This window comes from Aquila chrysaetos (assembly GCF_900496995.4).
Source record: "Aquila chrysaetos chrysaetos chromosome W unlocalized genomic scaffold, bAquChr1.4 W_unloc_3, whole genome shotgun sequence".
NCBI lineage: Eukaryota > Metazoa > Chordata > Aves > Accipitriformes > Accipitridae > Aquila > Aquila chrysaetos.
The window spans coordinates 1,567,285-1,590,532 of NW_024470323.1; the positions used below are offsets into that span (position 1 = coordinate 1,567,285).

A 23,248-nucleotide genomic window follows, 5' to 3' on the forward strand; every position below is an offset into this window, starting at 1 on the left:
GCTGGAGGGGCACAAGAAGTTGGCACAGGACACAGCCAGGGCAGCTGACCCAAAGTGGCCAAAGGGGTATTCCATACCATGTGGTGTCATGTCTAGTATATAAACTGGGGGGAGTGGGGGGATCGCTGCTCGGGGACTAACTGGTCATCGATTAGCAGGTGGTGAGCAATTGCACTGTGCATCATTTGTATATTCCAATCCTTTTATTATTACTGTTGTCATTTTATTAGTTATCATTATTATTATTAGTTTCTTCTTTTCTGTTCTATTAAACCGTTCTTATCTCAACCCACGAGTTTTACTTCTTTTCCCGATTTTCTCCCCCATCCCACTGGGTGAGGGGGGAAGTGAGTGAGTGGCTGCGTGGTGCTTAGTTGCTGGCTGGGGTTAAACCACAACACCAAACAACACAGCTTTCCAGATGCGATTCAGCTTGTGTCTTTCTTTTATACCTTCCCAGTACTTCTGACAAGACATTCACTTCCACTAGATGATAACTCTGCTAGCTGAAGTTGTTGCCGAATGAACCCTGACACCATCACAAACCACTTATGTGAGAAAAACAGTGGATTGTCTAGGATGACTGTAATGTTGCAACATTGTAATACCCCAGTCAATGGATGTATTTTTCTTCCCATGGCACAATGACCTTTTTGAGTTTTGGACCATCTAATTACACATCCATAATGAACTGGCAGCTTTGTAGTATCTGAATCAATGAAAATATAAATGCTTATTTTTTAAATATTTTGCTGATATCAATATGAATTTATATACTTGAATTTGAATGAGCTTAAGTTGGAATAATGTTGGTTCTTTTAATTTTTAATGGTACTCCCTCCCCACTTCCTTGCCTTCTTTTGTCAGTTTCACTTATTTATTTATTTTTGATCATGAAACCGTAAGCAGGTATTTGAAGTGAGGAAGCCCTGATATATCAAAGCCCTGCTGTATAAAATGGTCTGGAATTTCTGAAATCCCATATTATGAGTTTGTTTGCTCTGAGTTTGTGTGAAGCTTCTGTTACAGAGCCTTTGAAAGAAATCCTAAATTACAGAAAAGCAGTAATGTAAAACTATTTTTATTGAAAATACATCTACAAAGTAATGTTTCTCAATCCACTCTGGGTGCATACCAATGCAAAACCAATGAGGCATGGGGAAGGGAATCTTTCTATAATACCTAATTTCCATAAGAAACGAAGTTAGTATAAAAAAAGATCACATTCTTTGTGACACAATTCATTTTTCTCAGCTGATGTCATAGAAAGACAGCCATTTACATTGTCTTTGCAATGTATTTCCAAACAAAGTCTTAACAAAAATTAAATTGTTATACCATAAATTCTACTGTTAACATTTATACACACATTTTGAATACAGCATCTATATAAAAATATCTCTAATTATGTATCAGAAAATATCTGTCTGTATCCTAGATTTGCATTCTGTTAGCAAAAAAACCCCACCCCATACTTGTTTTCTTTCAGTCAGAGATTCATTTAGAGCTTTGTAGGTTTGACTGCTCAATACTCTGTATTAAATCCTGCTCACTTAATTCACTGGAGATTTCCTGCTCGTGTTGTCTGGGTTACTCAACTGGAGAAGACAGGCAGGAGTTTTCAGTCCTGAATAAAACAGTCTTGTCTCATTGCTCTAAACATGGGAAAAGGTTTGCCTTCAACCAGCATGCTGACATTTTCACTACAGTTACTTGTACACCATATTTATGTTCTTTTAGTGACAAGAGCAACATATTGAATATTTTTTTGAGTGGCAACTGGGACATTGCAAGGGAATCCTTAATTTCTATCAGAATTCTTTGGTGGGGGGAGGGAGAATGAAGAGAACTGAACATTTAAATAAAAAAGATCACTCAACACTATTGTGCCTTTGATTAATATTACTTCATTCCCTCAACTGTAACCGCATTATAAATCTTTCCAGTTTAACCTCTATAATAACACAAGGCAAAAAGGAAAAAATACATAATGTATATTTCTAAAAAACAGCTTCATCAGGGAATAACGTTGAAATGAACAAAAAAAGCTATAGGATTACAAGTGCATTATCTCCCCTTTTTCAGTCTTTCCTTATCTATTCCCTGAAAGACACCTACAATATTGTGCTTTAAAATCCTTTCTAATTAAAATTTCAACATTTATTATAGTATTTACTATTTCACAATTTATATATTTTTCCTAGTAAAAAGTAAAAAAGCACCCATTAGTTTTACTTTCTAAAGGGCTCTTTTTTTCTTTTTAAGATGCTGCTGATAAACACACAAGGATTTTGAAATTTCACATTGAGATAGGGAACCTTCTTCTCCAGATGGAAAAATGTAAATCCAGGTAATAGCTTTATAATTTATCAGTGGAATAGCCAAGCATTTGGGAGGTTTCCAATCAGAAAACCTCCTGTTGGTCTCAGGGATTCAGATTTAGAATCCAGTCCCTTTAGGTTCTGAGCATCTGGCACTGCCTTCTATTCTTATTATTGCTTATTAAGTAGATAATTAGTGTACCCAGAGCATGCTATCTTTTTTTTCAGAGACATGAAGACACTTTTTCTGTTCCAGAGTCAATACAGCCTAGGGCCTTGGTCCTACAAAACACACTTAGATTGTTCAACTAGGTTGTGATGTTGAAATTAAGGGGACAAATACAGAGTGGAGGTACATATATACATACGTAAACGTCTGTAAGTCAGTGGGAGCTGACTAGGCTAAGTTTTTGTCAAGATCAGCTGAGGCTAATGCAAAAAACTATGTCCAGATAAAATAACTTTCTCAGAAATATTTCAACTCAGCTGATAAAACTGCTCATTGGGGGTATTTTTTTCTTTACTTATATATCTTCTGTTTTATCCTTTCAATTAATGTCCTTCTTTTTATTGTCCTGCTAGTATTTAAACAAGGATATAACACTAGAGAAAAAAACATCAAATAAAAAGCAAAAACCCAGTTAATTTACTTAGCCGGTTGCAGTTATCAAGTTAGAAGTAATGATTGTGTGCTTTTAGATGTTAGGAATTTTGCAACAGGTATTTAAAAAAATAAAACCATTTTCAGGCTCTGTTATCTGTTTTTACTTTCCAGTTCATAAAAAAAAAAAAAGAAAGAAAGAAAAAGAATAAGATCACATTTACAGGACTGAGTAGCATATACACTGATTTTACTTTTTTTAAATTTAATTAACAATCTCTCTTTATTTATCCTCAGTTAGTACATGTCTAGCAGGACCAGTGTTGTTGCCTGTTAATTTTTTTTTTAAATGGGAAGCCAACATAAACCTTGATCACTGCTAATTTGGAATATATTTTCATTAATTCTTTCCATTGCTAGCATAAAGGGAGAAAACAAGGAATAAGTGAACTTGGTGAATTCAGGATATAAATGGTTGGAAAAAGCATGTGTTTTCCACACTTGTAGTGTTGGACTCATGTCTTCTTTACCCTACATCTTGGTTTCACTATCTAATGGTTTCTCAGTCCCATTTTCTTGTGAGATCAGTTGGTATGGTTTCTTCATTTCATTCTCCTCTATCACAGAATTACCCATCTCAGCATCCCTGTTCTTCAGCTCATGCCGTGATAAATGTTCAACAATTCCTGCTCCGATGGAGTCTCCCAAGACATTGGTAGTGGTACGGAGACGATCCCTAAGAAGAAATAGTAAGTTAGCCTTGACTTGGTCGCTTGTTCAGGGAAGCATGCAGACTAGCTGTTAAAATGGCCTTTAAATAGCTACTAGATGATTCAGCAGTTTTATGTATATTCATTTATCTGAACTGTTAATGCCATGATTCCTTCTACAGAAATTAACAAATATACTAGGATTTGGAGCTACAAAATGTGTTAATACTCTTGGCAGCTTCACAGCAAGAAACAGCTGTGTGATGATGATGAACGACAAAGGGAGCATGCGGCAGATGCTTCTCGGAGGCATTTCTATACTCTGGTCGTTTGGGTTTATATCCTCTGAACACGTAAGCCAATGAGAATCTACCTTGTTAGGGTCATTTCCCTCCTGACCCTAAACTATGGTCAGTAATTTAGGGTGGAATTCTGCTAAAATGATTCAAAGTAAACTACAACAATTCAGCCATCTTAGAGGGCTCTGCCCAGAAGATGTAAGAGGCAGCTTGATGAGGACTGACTGGCACTGTTATTCGATAAGCGTCCACCTACATAAGGTTATGGGCATGTGGTTAGAAAATCATAAAACCATAGAATCATACAATGGTTTGGGTTGGAAGGGACCTTTAAAGGTCATCTAGTCCAACCCCCCTGCAATGAGCAGGGACATCTTCAACTAGATCAGGTTGCTCAGAGCCCCGTCCAACCTGACCTTGAATGTTTCCAGGGATGGGGCATCTACAACCTCTCTGGGCAATCTGTTCCAATAGTCATTTGAAGACATCACGTTCTGATAATGACATGGGCAACTTCTTGCAGGGATCACTCGAGAAGACTGAAGGGTAAAAGCCTCTGGAAACTATAACTAATAGGGGTTAGACAAAATAGAGGTTGGAGGAAACCTGCCTTTGATTTAGTTCCTGGACCTAAGGGATTTCCCCATATACCTACAGGTGTCAGTTAGTCTTTTACAGACAGAGGAATGGAAAAAATGAAGGGCAATACATTGTGGTGGCTGGATGAGAGAGTTACATAACTGTTTTTCAATTCTGTGTCCATGGAGTAGACATATGAACCTTTCCTGGATTAGATAGTCAGCAGGGCTGCAATGAACTGGGTTGGGTCTGAACCAGCTCTGAGCCTGATTGATGGAAAGGTTTTCATTGACAGCTTACAAAAAATAGAAGACTAAAGCAATTCTTTGCTGATAGAATTACACTGTGTCTGAAAGTTTTCTTAGTACCCTAAGGATCCAGGTTTCTAAGTAACCCTTTTGCATGCAAGAGGAACCATCATTAAGTAACACCCCTCACTGTCTGCTCTAAGAAAATACATTAATCGCATGAAATTGTGATTCTTTTTAACACTTCTTTCCAACTGCCTTCCACAGCAAAAGTACACCACTGATCGCAGTATTGCCAAAATGTCCCTGGCTATTGCATTTCTAAATATGGTCTAAGCCCTTAGTGACTCCATAAAAATACTTACAAGAACCAGTCCACTGCAATGATAAGAGTGATATCATCTGTAGGCAAACCTACTGATGTAAGCACAATGACCATGGTGACCAGTCCAGCTTGAGGAATCCCTGCAGCCCCAATACTGGCAGCTGTAGCTGTGATGCTGTGCAAAGAGATGGCAAGAGCAATTAATTGACTTCCATAATAAACTCTCCTTATCATCTGGCAAACATTAAAAACAGATATGAAGCAAGAAAGCATTTGCTCAGTAGTAAAGAAAAAGATAAGCCCAGTCCCTAATCTGAACGCTACACAGCTGCAGGGGAGTGTGGATCTTAATCCAAAATGTTTACACTAAACCTTTATCCAGAACCCTGGAAACATGATTTTGTTAGATGTTAAATCCCTTACTAGATGCTAAGGGCCAGACAAAAACATTATAGCTACATGCCCCCACCCATTGAACAAACTCACTCCACAAGCTCAAACATGTTAAAAGAAAATCTGAGGAGGTAATTTTGTCCTGGCAGATCTAATGCAAGAACTTTTATTCTCTGTCCATCTCACTATAACTTCGTGTTAGGTGAAGTAGCTGTCCTCCAGCAGTTGGCATTCAGCCATCAGAAAACAGAAAGCTGCCAGAAACCCTGAATCATACAGTCTAGTAACTTGATAGAAATATGCTTGTTCACACCTAGTTTAGGAAGAATTTGTTTTGTCAGGTGATTTGGCAGGGAGAAACTCTAGTACTAATGAATGTGGAACTATTGCCTCGGAGTGTGAAGACAGAGTTTTGCCTTCTGTTGATGAATATTGAATTAAGCTGGTGTTTTTTATGGAGAGAAGCACTTCTGCTTGAAAATCTTCTACATTCCCAGTTCACCATATCTGAACTTTCAGTGTTTCTGAGTGATAAAATACCTGTCTCTCTGTCCTACAGTGTCCCCCTCTCCCCTTGCTGACATTTCTTTCTTCTGCACATGTACCCATCACCCTTTTCTCTTAAACTGTTTGAGTAACATAATAAATTAATGCAGATCAGTTATCATCTAGTGGTACTTAGTGGGTTGTTTGCTGTTCTATTTCAAACATGAAGGCTTGTGTGCTTGAAAACATACCCATCTTCTCTACCTCTATCAGCTGATGTAATAAAAGGTATTACTGCTCCTTACACAGCTTGCTCTACTTGTATCCTGAGACCATCATGACTAGGAAAACATTACCTCTCCTAGCATTAGCACTGTACCATGCCACTGTGATGCTCTTATGCTACTGCTTTGTACATGCATTAGAAACTATCTGGTACTGATTGCAAGTCTACAGCTCCCAAAAGCTGCATGAGTTCTTAAGAAAGAAAATTTAAAAGTTATTAAAAACTGTTCTTGTTGACTACTAAGTCCAGTGATAGGTGTATCATGCTACAGTTTTTTAAAGGTTCACCTAATGGAGAATATCTGCTGGGGGGCCTCTTCTGTGCAGAAGATGTAAATCATTATAGTTATTCAGCTGCTGTAGCAGTTCTCATTTTTAGCTCTAGATGCTTTTATTTAATCCCACATATAACGGCAAGAAGGAGTCATCACAAAGGTGCTTTTATTAGATGTAATAATGGCTTCTGTACCTGATTGTGATAATCTGTCCAAAGTTCAGATCAAAGTTGTTAACCTGTGCAATGAAAATTGCAGCCAAAGCCTCGTATAAAGCAGTTCCATCCATATTAATTGTAGCACCAACTGGGAGTACAAATCTTGTAACTCGTTTGTCCACTCCATTTATTTCTTCTAGACACTTAAATGTAACAGGTAGTGTTGCAGAACTGAAACAAAAAGAAAGAAGGTAATACATGATATAAATTCTACAAAGAGGGAATGAAAAGATTGTCATGCTTTGTGATGACAAGATAGATTGTTCTAATTGTCTTAATTTTTATGTGATCTACCAGAATATTTTTTAAAAAAATGCCAAGGCTGGATTTAAACACTTCTAATGATGGTGGTTCTCCTGATGCTCTTGGAAGGTTTTTCCAATGGTTAATTACTGTCACTCTCTATGTAGTCCCTAGTCTGAATGTGTCTAACTTCAGTATTTTGTCACCAGATTTTGTTATACTTTAGCATGCTAGGCAGAAGAATCTATTTAAAAATTACCACTTCCCGTTTTTGATGTCATTGAGTTATGATTGAATCACCCCTAAGCATTGTTTTCCTGAATTTATACACATTGAGCTATTCAACCCTTCAGTAAACAGCATGTTTTCTCATCTTTATTTGCTGGCTCCCCTGAAAAGGGCATTCTGATGGACGATTACATTATTTTACCACTTGTGGGTTAACCCCGGTAGGCAGCTAAGCAGCACACAGCCACTGCCTTCCCCCCCCGCCCCCTGAGTTTAATTTCTCTTAAACTATGTTGACTGGCTTTAGTTATATTATCTTCCTTTTAAAATCATTATTAATCAAATTCCCTTTTAGGCATTCCACAAATTTTCAAGGATTGACATTAAAATGTCAAATGTGAAATTAGTAATCATCCCTCTCTACCCATTAATATACTGGCATAATTTCTTAAAGTCCTAAAGAGCTTTTTCAGTGATACAAAACTTAATCAGATTCTACATTAATGGTCCCAATAGTGTCTCATCCACATCTTCAGAATAATCCCAAACACCAGGATCTTGAATTTAGTTATATGGAATGGCTGACTGAAAACATCTGTCTTTAGGAGATGCTTTTAAAATCTATTAAAATGGAAGGTGTTTTATGAAAGGTCATATGGTGTAGAAATATATATTTGCTTATGTCCTGGTTTCAGCTGGGATAGAGTTAATTGTCTTCCTAGTAGCTGGTATAGTGCTATGTTTTTGAGCTAGGTATGAGAAGAATGTTGGTAACACTGATGTTTTCAGTTGTTGCTAAGTAATGTTTAGACTAAGTCAAGGATTTTTCAGCTTCTGATGCCCAGCCAGCAAGAAGGCTGGAGGGGCACAAGAAGTTGGCACAGGACACAGCCAGGGCAGCTGACCCAAAGTGGCCAAAGGGGTATTCCATACCATGTGGTGTCATGTCTAGTATATAAACTGGGGGGAGTGGGGGGATCGCTGCTCGGGGACTAACTGGTCATCGATTAGCAGGTGGTGAGCAATTGCACTGTGCATCATTTGTATATTCCAATCCTTTTATTATTACTGTTGTCATTTTATTAGTTATCATTATTATTATTAGTTTCTTCTTTTCTGTTCTATTAAACCGTTCTTATCTCAACCCACGAGTTTTACTTCTTTTCCCGATTTTCTCCCCCATCCCACTGGGTGAGGGGGGAAGTGAGTGAGTGGCTGCGTGGTGCTTAGTTGCTGGCTGGGGTTAAACCATAACAGCTTACAATAATGTTTCTTTTCATCATAGATGCAAAGAGGTTTTTTATTCATATGAAATCCCTATGATTTCATCAACAAAGAGCAAAAATGGCATTTCTATTGCATTTCTGATATCCATCATTGGCTATCAGGATTTTGAGCACAGAATGTCACTTGCCAAGAAGGGTTCTCAAGCTCTCTCAGAATCCCCTCTGAACCTTCCTGTTTGCTGCTCCATTTTGCCATGCACAAACGTAAAACTTCCCTTGCCAGCAGCATCCTTTATCAGCAAGCCATTACAAACTACTTACAAATATCAAACACCAAGGCTAATCAAAGTCACAAGGGTTCCAGCCATAGTCTGCATCACCAAACAGACCTATTTCATCTCTGTTCAAGGGTTCTCATAGAAAATAGACTTCAAATTAATATAATGATAATAATCATCTCTGTCGGAGAGCAGTGGAACTGAAATAAAGTGCCCAAGTGAATATTTGAATATGGAGTTAACCAATTACATTAGGCAAAGTTGTTTCTCAAACCAATAATATTATAAAAACAATATGGCCTTAAAATATTGTATTATACCTGGAAGATGTTCCCAAAGCTGTGACTAATGCCTGGATTAGGCCTCCAATAAATACCCAAGGATTCTTATGAGTGATCAGGAAGTAGAGAAGAGGTAGGACAATGACAGCATGAATTAGCAAACCGATGATAACTGTTACAGTATACATGGCAAGCTGACCACCGATCACACCCGTATCTTCCATCTCAACAATTTTTCCAGCAATTAAGAAGAGGATTCCAAGTGGTGCATACCTGCAAATAAGAAATCAAATTAGTATTGCACTGAACAAAGTAGAAATCCACTCCCCCATCCGTACCTTTTGTGTTTATATGCATGCATGAATGTAGGATTTTGCTGGTAGGATGACTGTAATTATTCAGAAGCAGCCCAAGAGTTTAACTCTTTAACTCTTAATGGTTTAACCTGGATGAAACCACAGCAGTGAATGTTTCTTATAGGCTCTGTTGGTTTCAGAACCTGGTAAGGATTTCAAGAAGACGTATAACATGCCTTTCAGACATGTAGGGAGATGAGCTCCCTTTGGAATTCATGTGTCATTTAAAAGCTAGTTTAGCCAATTCTGTTATAATTCTGTCTGTATGAATGAAGGCTCAACCAACATAGCTGGAGACTATGCCAAGTGCCCAGTTCTATTATCTCTCCAGTGTTGTTTCCCATGTTGTTGGGGAAGGAATCCACACAGAAGGCTAACTTCTGATGATTTCAAGCTACTTCTGGCCATGCCCTATTTTATCCAGTGGGACACTGGAAAAATACTTTAGCATGAAGCCATCTGTATGACAGAGGTTAGCTGCATTGTGGGGCAGCAACAAAGGTGGTATAATCTGCTTTTTTCTATTGGTAAGCACAGCTACAGATGAAGAAGGAGCTAGTGTTGAGCATAAATCTCTAACATAATCCTGCTGCAGCTGGACTTTTGATACAGCCTTATTTCCATAAATGTCCCCTTGTCTTTTTATACTGAGTTACCACAGAACAAAATTTATCCAGCATATCTCAATTGCACTTTCAGCTATCAAATCCATGTAGAAATGTCTCAGCAGTAATAATTCTCATCCACTGCTTTATCATCTTAAGTGAGCTCATAAAGAAGGAGAAAAGATTTTTGCTTTGTGTAGATGTTTCCTGGCAGAATAAAATTTTACTCACTGGAAAAAATATTTTTAGTTTTGTATCTAGTACTACAACATATGTGTGTGTGCTCTTGGGTAGTTTTTTTACGCTTTTGGAGTTGATTTGTTTGGTTGTTTTCTGTAGTAAAGAAGGCAACAAGACATAATTTCTTTTCATAATTGACCTTCTACCTGACAAATAATAAATCTTCATTGTTGAAAAGACTTCATATCTAATGTTTGAAGGAAAAGGTATTGGTTTTATTTACCTGTTGAGCACAATAAAGAAAATAGCAAAATTATGTGTATCTGTAAGCAGTACAGCTACAGTGCAGGGACATACATATACACTACACAACTGCAGGAACCAGTTGTGTTGGAAACTAATGATAACAAGGTCTTGCTGTGTAGAAATAAGATTATGGGAGAGGTTTGTCATTTTCCTTTACTGAAGTCAGAGTAGGTTATAAGGAAACTTCGACAGCATACTGTTGTGATCTCTGTCTTTATGGACATGGAATGGCTCTGTATAAGCTTGGCAAATTCTGCCATATACCTTGATTTTTTTGTGTCAAAAGCTAAACACACTGAAACACACTGAAAGAATAGGTATGTTTGGGCAAATTATTGATATACAGAATTACAGTTCTTGGGTTCATTTACGAAAAAAGCTACAAGGTAGTTAAGATCTTATTGTCTGACTTCCTGCCAGACTCTTGCTATCCAGTGCATAACTGGGATGAAAAAATATTGTTAGTAACTTAATATAGAATTTATCAAAGAGGCACTCACCACATTATTAGAGCTACCAATCTCATGATAGCCTCATTTAAGCTATCAAAGAAGTCTTTTAATGCCTGACCTTGCTCCTTCATGCTTCCAATTACCAGGCCAAAGCTTATTGAGAAAACCACCAAGCCAAGGGCATTCACTCCATTTATAGAACCTGGAACAGGAACTACTTCCTCTTTCATTCGGGTGAGGGTTTCCATTGCTTCTGACACATTACTTAATATGGAAGCCACTGTGGATGTGTCATTGAATGAAATGTCTACTTTAAACATTCTCTTTTCATAGTTAGTTTTGAACTGGTAAGACAAAAAGAAAAGAAAGATAGGAATTCTGTGAATTATAGCAAACAAAGGTAAAAATCACACATTAAATTATTAATTACTATTGTAGGACATTTGAATTCTTTGTGTAATATTTGTTGGTAGAATGTACTGTTATGAAAACCTAGCTTTCCTGAAAGCAACAATAATCCATATTAACTTCAAGAGCTAAAGCTTCACCTTTAGCTTCCAGAACTTGCTTTCTCATAAATATGTCAAAATCAAAGATGCAGATTTGTCGTGCTCACGAGTTTTGTGACAAAAATATTGATTCTTAGTTTGCATTTTAATAAATTGTTATTTTTCCCAACAACATTTTCCCAACTGTTAAATAAATAGGCCTTATTTGGCTAGTTGAAATATTTTCATGTGCTCTGAAGTTTCCTTCCTTTTTCATCTTTTTGAATTAGAAAAAATTAGAGTGAAAGTAACTGAAATATAACATACCTCTTTTTTTCTTTGCTATGGCAAAGCCATTAGTTTTCTCTGCTTTGCAGTAACAAATCACCACTTTCCTTAATTAAAAACAGGATTCTATCTTAAATTGTTCCATTATGGATTGGGCAAATCAATTTCAAAATCTCAATATGCTCCTAAACGTCTACTTTGAAAACCAGTCTTTCACCACCTAATACTTTTCCAAAGAGAAATGTGTATCCTGAATATTTCTCTCTGTGCTCAAAAAGCTCTGCAGTCCTGTCCTGATTAAATTCTTTTAGAGCAAAGAATCCTAAATATCACTAGTAAAATGTTTCTAATATATCTCAGGATGCTAAATACCATATTAAAGCAATGGGATGCTGGTGTCAAGGTTATTCAGCAATTTTGGATTTTTATTCCTTTGGGCCTGCCAACAAAACTGCCTTAAATAAGTCCAGGAGCTGTAGTATTAGTAATATTTGGAGGTTGTTGCACACTCTGAAAATATTTGAGTGAAATGGAGTACTTATGACTAAGATGGGCAACCTGAATATCAGCATCTAGCAACACTGACCTAATTTTCTGTTATTTTCCAGACCTGAATAGTTTTGATGCACTCCTTCCGCATATTTGCTGTATCCCCTGAAGGCTTTAAGTCTTTCAGAACTTCAAGTAAAACTTGCTTAGAGGATATTTATGTAAAATTTCTGAATAAGATGTAGCAGAACAAATCTCCATGGAGTTTAGATATCCTTGAGTTTTAAATGAAATTTGCTAAAAAGTTTTAAGACTTGGGCTGTGGTTAGAGCAGACAGCTGAGCTGTTCCAACAGTTGGCTGACATGGAAAAGCACAGTTTCACTTCCTCACATGCTCCCATCCAACCTGTGATAATTTCTCCTCTGTGTCAGTTCTAGTTTGATCTCTCCATGAGTGAATCCTACTCTTTAAATTGGCAGAAAACTTATCAAGCAAAAAAATGGCCATTTTTTTGGTAAAGGCTATGAAGGTGAATCAGCCTGCTGAGGAATCAGATGAATGCCAGAGAGGGCAAAACACTGAGACTGGGACTACACAGCCAGGGAAGAAAGGATGAGATTGCCTCTTTAAGTGACAGAGAGGTATTAGAGTGGAAATTATCTAGAAGTTATCACTGAAGGGATTTTATTTCAGTCGTGACAGGAGTGTTAAAAGACTGCCTAACACTGTACATCAAACACTTTTTAAAAAAAAATGTGTGTGGGTATGATAATTGTATTATATGTATATTTTTATTACTGTTTTAAAGTAGAAAAAAAAAGTTAGGTAAAAATTCCTTAATACAAATATCTGAAGGGTGTAATTATGCTGGACTTGTGGGCATGCAGATTAGACATAAAAACATAAAAAAGCAAGATGCTTAATGAGGACTGGAATTAAAGCCTAATTTCCTACCATATTTCCTAGTCATTCCCTACTTTCCCTAGACACATCATAACTGACTTTGTCCTGATTCTCCTCCATTACCCTCAGGTCCTTCTCTCATTCCTACCTATTTGACTAGATCAAAAGCAACACATGATATGGCTATTAGACAGTGTTAGATGTGTGCTGCCTGGCTGAATGGCTGCTGCCTGTTGGAACAGGTTAAGAGCTAAGTCATAAACAGCTTTTCTTTCAGTGGCAGCACAATTTTGATTTCTCTGAGACCTGCCCCCCCCCCCCCCCCCCCCACCTCTTCCATCAAATTAGGTTGGAACTGGCCATTGGGCTCAAAAATTATGACAAGGGACTGAGAAAAAGTTGGGCAGCTACAGGGGAGAAAGCACAATCATGTGAAGTTTCTTACCTTTAAAAACCCAGTTAAAAATAATTTTAGGTTATAAGAAGCATATTCCTTCTTTTTTGTGCTGATTCTGGAATTCTGTCCCAGCAGGAGGATGCCTTTAATCCTTTATTAGTTAAGTCTCTTTAGGGATATAATATGGATTTTAGGACCTCACATAGCAAAGTCTGTTTTCATTTCAGCTAGACTGGTACACAGAGATGTAGATCTTATCTGTTGACTCATCCTGTTGTTCAGACTTAAGTATTCAGGAATGTTAGCTTTAGCCTAGGGAGAATAGTCTCTCTAGAACCCTTTCCAGAACAGTGCAGAAACAGTTTATTTAGAGTGACATTCAAAATGGCAATCTGAGCAACAGGAATCAGAGCAACTTTATTTGCTCTGAGACAGTTGTCTGAACTAGTCTTTCTTTCATTATTGCTAAATGAGGTTAAGGATAACTTTGTGGATGTGTCTGTCTTCTTATGCTCAAAGTTGTCTATCAAAAATCATGAGAAGGTTCCTGGTGAAGCAAAAGAAATAAGGGAAAACCAAACACGGGAAATGCAAGGGAGATATCTACCAAGGAAAAAGAGTAGGTTGAGGTTTATGCTTGTTAGTGCTTTTTCAGATGACACTTAAGGCAAAATACAAGATTGCTTGACCACCATAAAACAAATGTTGAAAAAGCCATGTATGGTGAAAAAGCCAACTGTTTATAGGAAGTGACAGGATGAAAGAGAACCTTCAAGAGGATAGGTGTCCTGGTTTCAGCTAGGATAGAGTTAATTTTCTTTCTAGTAGCTGGTATAGTGCAATGTTTTTGAGCTAGGTATGAGAAGAATGTTGATAACACACTGATGTTTTCAGTTGTTGCTAAGTAATGTTTAGTCTAAAGTCAAGGATTTTTCAGCTTCTCATGCCCAGCCAGCAAGAAGGCTGGAGGGGCACAAGAAGTTGGCACAGGACACAGCCAGGGCAGCTGACCCAAAGTGGCCAAAGGGGTATTCCATACCATGTGATGTCATATCTAGTATATAAACTGGGGGGAGTTGGCCTGGGGGGGTAGATCGCTGCTCGGGAACTAACTGGGCATCGGTCAGCGAGTGGTGAGCAATTGCATTGTGCATCACTTGTTTTGTATATTTCATTTCGTTTTATTATTATTATTGTTATTATTATCATCATTAGTTTCTTCCTTTCACTTCTATTAAACTGTTTTAACTCAACCCACGAGTTTTATAATTTTTTTCTGATTCTGTCCCCCATCCCACTGTTTGGGGTGGAAGTGAGTGAGCGGCTGCGTGGCGCTTAGTTGCTGGCTGGGGGTTTAACCACGACACATGTCTGGATGTGAGATTAACACTTCTGATCTCCTCTGTACAAATGAGTTCAGGAACAAATATTAATTTAAAATAGCTCAGAAGAAATGCAGTTATCAGATGCACCTTTCTAGTTCTTTAAGCTTCGGCTGGCTTCAAATTCCACCTATTCATAACATAATGACCCTCCTGAAATTGTTAGACTGATTCTCCTTCTCTTGATGTCCCAAATTCACTTGTGTTTCTTTTGGCTTTTGACATATCTCCAGAGCACAGCAGAAAGAACAGGGAGTTAAATGCAGTATCTGCCTAACAAGAGGCTGCTTAGAACTGCTTAGCCCCATGATAGATAGCATCTTTGAATTCAGCAAAGAAAGATAAATGAAGAGATAATGGTCAGAGTTGAAAGATAAATCCAAAGATTTATTTAGATATCCCTAAATTGCGGGTGAATATAGGAGTATAGAGAAGATTTTGAACAAAATAATCTAGCTTTAGGTAAGTGTGTAATATTTATCAGCAGTCAGTCTTTTCAGATTCTTCTGTTACTGATAACAATCACAAAAGCCCCCAAATGATCAGTGCATAGTGAAGGTAGCAACATATGTCATATGGAAATAACCAGTACCAGAAAGTATGTTGTTTGGATTAACAATCTGCTGTTTCCAGTGATCCCTAGCTGCCACTGATTTAATTGGAGGAGGTCCTGATAGAGACAGGGTGCCAACAGAACTTTGGTCTTTCACAGGGAGAGAGAGAGTAACTAGTGGAGAACAGAGTGAAGCTAAAGCCCAACATTTTCCAGATTATTCTTCTTAACCTAGTCTGCTAGGCAAGGGTAGCTCTTTGTCCCCCTACGCTTTCCTGGGGCATGGGGCTGAATGCCACCACCTCGGCCTGAATTGGTTTTTCCAGTTCTCAGCTGAAAGGTTTGAATGTAAGGATTTCCTTAGCTTTCCTGTGGTAGCGGGGGAGCTACAGGGGTGGCTTCTGTGAGAAGATTCCAGAATCTTCCCCCATGTCAGACAGAGCCAGTGCCAGCCAGCTCCAAGACGGACCTGCTGCTGGCCAAGGCTGAGCCAATCAGCGATGGTGGTAGTGCCTCTGTGGTAAAAACTGCTGCGTAACAGCAGCTGGGAGAGAGGAGTGAGAATATGTGAGAGAAAGAACTCTGCAGACACCAAGGTCAGTGAAGAAGGACGGGGAGGAGGTGCTTCAGGCACTGGAGCAGAGATTTCCCTGCAGCCCGTGCTGAGGACTATGGTGAAGCAGGTTGTCCCTCTGAAGCCCATGGAGGTCCACAGTGGAGCAGGTGTCCACCCTGCAGCCCGTGGAGGACCCCATGCCAGAGCAGGTGGATGTGCCTCCAAGGAAGCTGTGACCCCATAGAGAGCCCATTCTGGGACAGGTTTTTCTGGCAGGACCTGTGGCCCTGCAGGGGACCCACGTTGGAGCAGTCCATTCCTGAAGGACTTCACCCCATGGAAAGGGCCCATGCTGGAGCAGTTCGTGAATAACTGCAGCCCATGGGAAGGGCCCACGTTGGAGAAGTTTGTGAAGGACTGTCTCCCATGGGTGGGACCCCATGCTGGAGAAGGGGAAGAGTGTGAGGAGGAAGGAGTGGCAGAGACAACGCGTAATGAACTGACTGCAAACCCCATTCTCTGTCCCCCTGCAGTGCTTGGGGGGAGGAGGTAGAGAATTTGGGAGTGAAGTTGAGCCCAAGAAGAAGGGAGGGGGGGGGGGAAGGTGGTGTTAGTTTTGTTCTTATTTCTCATTACCCCACTCCATTGTTAATTGTCAATAACTTAATTTCCCCAAGTCGAGTCTGTTTTGCCCATAATGGTAATTGCTGAGTGATCTCTCTATCCTTATCTCGACCCATGAGCCTCTCGTTATATTTTCTCTTCCCTGTCCAGTTGAGGAGGGGGAGTGATAGAGCAGCTCGGTGGGCACCTGGCAGCTAGCCAAGGTCAACCCACCACACTTTCTTTCCTACAGGGGCTTCTCCTGGCTTCTGGGATCTACAATGGGGGGGCCATTTTGGAGGCAAAGGGGCATTTTGTTCCACCATTCTTCTTGTTTCTGGGGAAGAAAATGTGTAAAGAAGGAGAAGAAGCAGCAAGAGGAGGCAGCTTTGCCTCACGTACTTGCTGGGAAAGTAGAACAGGAAAGGGAATCCAAAGGACCAGAAGACTAAATGAGAAGCAGCAGAAAATTTAGGAGGATCCTTCCTAAATGAGTCCTAAGGTCCCAATCTTCCTTCCTGGATCTTCTTCTCCCAGCAGCAATCTTATAAAAGCTTTTTCAACTCCATCTATAAGCCCTTCCCACCTTGGTTACCCCTCTCCACACAGCACTTCCATTTCATTTTGCATGAGAGCAATTCCACATCCAGAAAAGTAATTTTACTTTACTAAAATGAATTACGCGAAGGAAAGCACAATTTTCCACATCTTAGTGTTACAAAATTTGAGTAACAGTTGATCTTTTGGGGTTAAAAAACTTTGAAATGATAGTTGGTCCTGTGTGTTAGTGGAGCTGCTTTGGCAGGTGCTTGCTCTTGATGGAGAAATAACAAGTTCAAAATTTGCTGTGAATCCTAACACAGTCACTAGAGGACCTGTCTGCTGGCCATGGTGAGAAAGAAAGAAAAACCTTCCAGTGGGTTCCAGTGCAGATCTCTGTCAGGGAAGAAACCTGCCTAAGGATGCTATAAGAGAGAATGTGAACACCTAATATATCAAAATATGTGATTTGAATGTGGAGTGTATATGCCAGTGATGGTTTCCAGGTGTGCAAAGCTGTGGATCAGTATTATGCCTTTGAGTGTGGACTACTATGAGGAGTGTGTTTTGTGTTTGGGCCAGCAAACACGGTGTTACAGAACCAGATTAGTGCCAGATGGATCATCCTTCTTCATAAATCTTCTGAGAAACATGAAAAACCTGATGTAAACTTTTGAAAAGAAAGTTATGGAGTCAGATGTACAAAGTCATCTGGATACCTATGAATCTTATACATACTTGTTTCTCCTTTTAAATGTTTTTAGTATAACAAATCTGGTTCAACAAAATAACTTATGCCTAAAAATCTAGGTTTTGGTACCTGATTCAAAAAGTAATAGTATCAGTATGACATTTAAAATCCTGGTGCTTCAGTAAGCGTATCTGCTGATGAAAGTCAGAAAAAACTTTCATTAAATAATTCCTGTTTTTTGAACCATTTTTAGGAGATCCCTTTAAGCTGTAAAGCACATGAGAAATACAATATACTTAATGTAAACAGAATCTATAGGACATCTTTAATTAAGAACATAGCTTTAGGACTGCTAGTCACTCAGTTGAGTTTCCTGTTGCTGTAGGATACTTTATTGAATGAATTTTTCAAGCCGTATCTTAAAACTGATGAGGTAGTTTGTTCCCACGACTCCTAATTGAAGATTTTTCCAGGACCTCACCTTTTAGGTAATGAAGGTTAAAAACCTTACTAATTCCCACTTCAAATTCAGTCATAGTGATTTCCATTTCTTCTGGTATAAACATTTTTCTTTATCTTATACAGCTCTGTTCCCACTTTGTTTTTTGTATCTGAATAGTTTTTAAAGCAAGCTTCTTTTTGCTTTATACACTGTGTTCTTTTGAACAGCAACTCCTCTCTCCATTGTGCTTATTTTACATTAATCTTCCTTGAATGTAATGACCAGAATATATCCAGTATTCCAGACAGTCACATTCCTCTCCAACTCTATTGGAGTTGTCACCTAACATACCCTAGAGCTGAATTAGAGGGGTTTTAATTTTTTTTTCTTTCTGATGGTGACTTCCTGTCTCAAAGCAGAAATTACAGTTAATTTCTAAATGTTTATTTCACATGTGATGAAGAGCTACCAGGAGATAACTGAACATACCAATGTCTGCAAGAGCCAATTCACTTTGTTCTTGTGATTTTATAGTGTTACAGTGTGCCAGGGAGATACTATCTTCTTTGGTGTTTGTTAGATATCATGATACAAAGTGCTTCAACTTTCTTGTCATCTGTAAATTTCATTGTGTGCATCTTGTGGTAATGTCATGTAAAAAAATATCAATTGAGATACACCCAGTCCTTCAGCAGCTTCCACTGCTATCTCCACAAATTTTACAATTCTCACAATAATCTTATCCCCTGCTCAACTATTTCACTTCCCTCATTTTAAAAACTGTTTTACAGAAGTCTAAAGAGATTAGTTCCATTGCACTTCTGTGGCACCAAAAAAAAAGAAAATAAGAAAATGAGCAATCTTGTGGAAGAAAGATGGAAGGTTATTCTGGTACAATCTGTTTCAGAAACCCGTGTTATTCTTTATCTTTTTTTTCATGTATTTTTCATTTTCATTTATTACTAAATCTTTACTCTTTCCTTCAAGGTACTTGTATCCTTTGGTACAACCAAGATCAGGCTAATGGGTTATTAACTGCTTAAATCAATTCCTAAATCTTTTTGAAATTGCAATTTGAAAGGCATTATGATTGCTTTCACCAGTCATAGATAAATAATTTCCCAACTTGACAGATTTATTAAAAATACTTGCTGCTAGATCTGTAACTTTATGCCCTAATTATTTCATGATTTTGAAATAAAAATTATGTCATTCCCTGACTTTATTACATTAAATTCTTTGAATTTTGTTTCTAGTTTAGATACAGACTTTTGTATTTCCATACTGCTCTTCTGCATCACTGTCCTTACTGAAAACAGAGGCATAGCATTTGTTGGTTTTGCACCTGGGACTAGTTTATCTTTAATCTTGACCAAATCTTTAATCTAGAAAGTCACTGCTTTTTGTTGGTCTCTGTTTATGTAACTAAAGAAAATGTTACTGTTTCTTTTCAATTCTTCTGCAAGATGTAACTCAGCTGGACTTTGGAAAGTTTCTACTTTATCCTCTTGCTTCTTGACCTCAACATTCCAGCTTTTTTTAATTGCTACAGCAATAACTGGTAAATAATATCAGTTCAAGATTGTCTGTGGGGTCAATATGAAGCAATTAGATTATGGCAATACACATTATAGGTTTCACTGAAACTATAATGTTCTCTTTTTAAAGGAGGAATGTAACTAGTTACTATTATTTTCTCCGTAGAACAGTTAAGGTTAAGAAGACCAGGCTAATGATAGAGAAATTTGGGAAGCAACATAGAAAGAACATTCCTGTGCACTCCTACCATAGGTAACAGGAAGTCCCCTAGTTTGATTTTGTTATTGATGTCCACAAAATTGTTGCCTCAGTTTCTAACCTATGCACATTTCCCACATGACATTTTTTAACATCTTCCAGTCTTTGTAGAGATGGTACATATCTCAGTATCTCCCAATTTAACATAACACTGTTTTTGAAAAGTAAATTCTGTATTGACTTTAGTGAAGCTTGCTGTAGACTTATGAATTTGACGTTTTGAAAAAACTTATTTTTTTATTTGCTGTGCCAGGTGTGTTTTCTTCACTTCTCATAGCAAATACTGAGACGGTATGATTGGAAGCAAAACACAGATTTGGTTGGGGTTTTTTTGGTGACAGCTGGCAGGATACGTAAGATTTTTGTTTCTGCTGTAAGTACAAGTACATGATATTTCTAAAGAAAATACTATTACATTTCAATTTCTTACTTTATTATATGTTTTAGTTGGAAATAACAAAACATTTTTACCTGTTTAAAGCAAGCTTCCACCAGATTTGGAGGAAACATATTTCTGTGAAAAAGAAAGAAAATAACATGAGAAGTAATAAGACTCTAGTAATACATTAAGTAGTGGTACAGCTAATAAAAGAATTGACCAGCTAATTTTCAAAGGAATCCTAACACAAATATGTAATTGTGTATACAGTGAATAGAGCTTTGCATATAGCATTGGCCTGGTTAGCTTTATCAGGACGAAATGTAGTAGGGTTGAATAGATCCTGTCAATTGCAATCTCTGTATCTAATATTGTATAGCAGGTCTGGTTATGGAGCAGAATATTAGCTAAATTACCAAATGAACAAAGCTCTGTGGATCAGTGTTGACTTTTAATTTTGTATTTATTAATGCTGTCTGAATCCAGATGAATAAAAGAAGTCATTAATATTTAATGCATTTCTACTTTTCAAACAATTTTTGCAGTCACGTAGCCTAGTACATCATGACATTTATCTCTCGATTTAGAGTCTCATCATGATTAAGAAATAAATATTTCTGAAGTTTGAGTATTGTTTAATAATAACACATACACATATAATTATATATGTGTGTGTATACTTGTTACATATGGGGATTTGCTTGTTTGCTTTCCAGAATGGTGACATTTCTGAGGGAATTAGAAGCACCATAACTGAATAAATCTTGATGACTCTGAATGCAAACCTCTTCATAGGCCTTTCTGAAGTCCCCCTTCCTGACAGCATGACTCTTGGAGGCCTTTATCCATGTCTCTGGCTTCTCCAAATGGGTTAGTGGAACACAAAATTTTGGTGGCTTTACCTGTGGAAAAGCTCCCAAGTTCAAAACCTCAGCTTCCCTACTCCCTGGAATACATATTGGCTCTATAAAAGAGGCACTGCAGAGTCTCTGAGCAAGGAGAAAACAAACTTGTATATTTGTGCCCCTCTATTTCAAGCATTTTACTTGCCTGTTCCTGGAATTTATTTCCCATCCATACAATTTAACAAGGTTGAGTAGATGCACCCAGACTGGCAGCTACAATTCAAAATTAAGATTAATAGCTAAATCAGGGATTCAAGTGAAGTGATAAAACTGTCAAAAGTTGGAAGTAAGGGAAAGCAGAGGAAAGTAAGGATTGTGCTATGGAAGGAGGGGAAAATACCCATGCAGATAGCAGAACAGAAGTCTGTCTTTTGTGCGTGAAAGAAAGAATCTTTTTTTCTTTGAATATTAAAAGCAGTTTCTTCCCTTGCAACAGCCTGATTTGAAAATAAATCCATGTATTCTTTTGTAGCGTTGTAGGGGTTAGAGATATTGGTAAGAAATTTGGCTAATTTAGGCATTCACTGTCTAAAATTCTCTACTATCCTTCTCACGTGAATCTAAATATCACTGTCATTATTATTGGTACAGAAAATGTGCAATATCATAGCCATACCTGATTAAATCAAGAAAGGCATCTGCTGCTGTCACTTGCACAATTTTGCCTTCTCTGTGCATGTTTTCTTTAGTACCTTTCCCAGGGTGGATGATGACCACAATGATTATACCAATCAGTACAGCAATGATCGTAGTACTCATGTAGTAGACTACTGCTCGGACTCCCATCTTCCCTGATGCTTTACTATCCAGGGCAGCAATTCCTAGTAAATTTAAGCACAAGGACATTCACCTCATACTGTTGTGAGTAAAGACTATAAACTCAGCATGATGAAAATGGTTTTGTGGGAAGAGTTTTGATGACCAGTACATTTAAAGCTACCCAAGGTAAGTTGGCCCTCTTTTGCAGCTTGTGCTGCCACTGTCTTCCCATCCCACCCCTAATGCTTGTAATTACATAATTTTCTATTACAAGAGTTACAGCTTTCTGTGCTTTGTTAACACTTGTTAAAAACAAAGATTATTGGTCTGATGCAGTGTGGCACTCCCTATATTCCAGTGAGCCAATTCATGTTTTTTGATTAGCATAGTTACCATAGTCTGAAAAATGTACCTTAGAAATGTGCTGCATGGAATTTGTAATGGTAAGAAAGAAAACAGAGTACACTCAAGTAATGTTGATAATGTTTGCTACAATTAATGCGTATGAAGAGTTTTCTTCAATCCCTAATGGAATGACCTGAGTTTACCTCTGTCCCAAGCCATGGGAGTTTAAAATAGATTAAATGCTGTTAGCTTGTTTCAGAAAATCCTTACTATTGTATGAATAAGCATTTAGAATCTTTTATAAGCTTTGCAAAACTTGCAACATTACTCCTAATTCTTGGCTCATCTTAATGCATCTGATCTAATATGAATACTAGGGTGCTCAGTATGGCATCTGCTAAAGTATTTGTTCATGAGATTGCACCAACAGGGCTGCATTGTGTTTTTTAAATGAAGGTGCAGTTCTGACAGGGAAAGAGCTCTGAATTTCTGAGAAGGAGTGTCTCATGAGGACTGCCAGAAATGGAAATGCTCTTTCTCTTTCCAAACAGGTGCAGTTTACGTTCCTCTCCTTAAAATGCCCCTTTGCTCCTTCTTAAAATTTCAGGTAGTCAATAACTTCCCTATACTTCATCTGGAGGGCTACACCTCCTGTCTCAAAACAGTGCTGGTGTTTCTTGTTGGAATCATGCTTTCAAAGTGCAGAATGAAGAAAGAGGTCAGGAAAAGATCTCTTTGCTTTATTATCTCCTCCTATGTACCTCTATATGGCACTGTCTAATCCAAACTTTTGCGGACTGCCCACATATTTATCTAGATGCCATCTTTGAACGT

General features: G+C 38.0%; 1 protein-coding gene across 1 annotated transcript in view; it reads right to left on the bottom strand.

The window, feature by feature from the left end:
- Nucleotides 1-1,065: 1,065 nt before the first annotated feature.
- LOC121233027 (excitatory amino acid transporter 1-like) overlaps nucleotides 1,066-23,248 on the bottom strand; it is a 79,173-nt gene continuing 56,990 nt past the window's right edge. The window contains exons 4-10 of the mRNA XM_041121609.1: nucleotides 21,927-22,131; nucleotides 20,498-20,540; nucleotides 10,944-11,239; nucleotides 9,036-9,269; nucleotides 6,717-6,911; nucleotides 5,124-5,258; nucleotides 1,066-3,658 (exon numbers count right to left, since the gene is read on the bottom strand). Coding sequence (XP_040977543.1) covers nucleotides 3,454-3,658; nucleotides 5,124-5,258; nucleotides 6,717-6,911; nucleotides 9,036-9,269; nucleotides 10,944-11,239; nucleotides 20,498-20,540; nucleotides 21,927-22,131 — 1,313 coding nt within the window. The 3' untranslated portion in view covers nucleotides 1,066-3,453. The remainder of the gene's footprint in view (nucleotides 3,659-5,123; nucleotides 5,259-6,716; nucleotides 6,912-9,035; nucleotides 9,270-10,943; nucleotides 11,240-20,497; nucleotides 20,541-21,926; nucleotides 22,132-23,248) is intronic.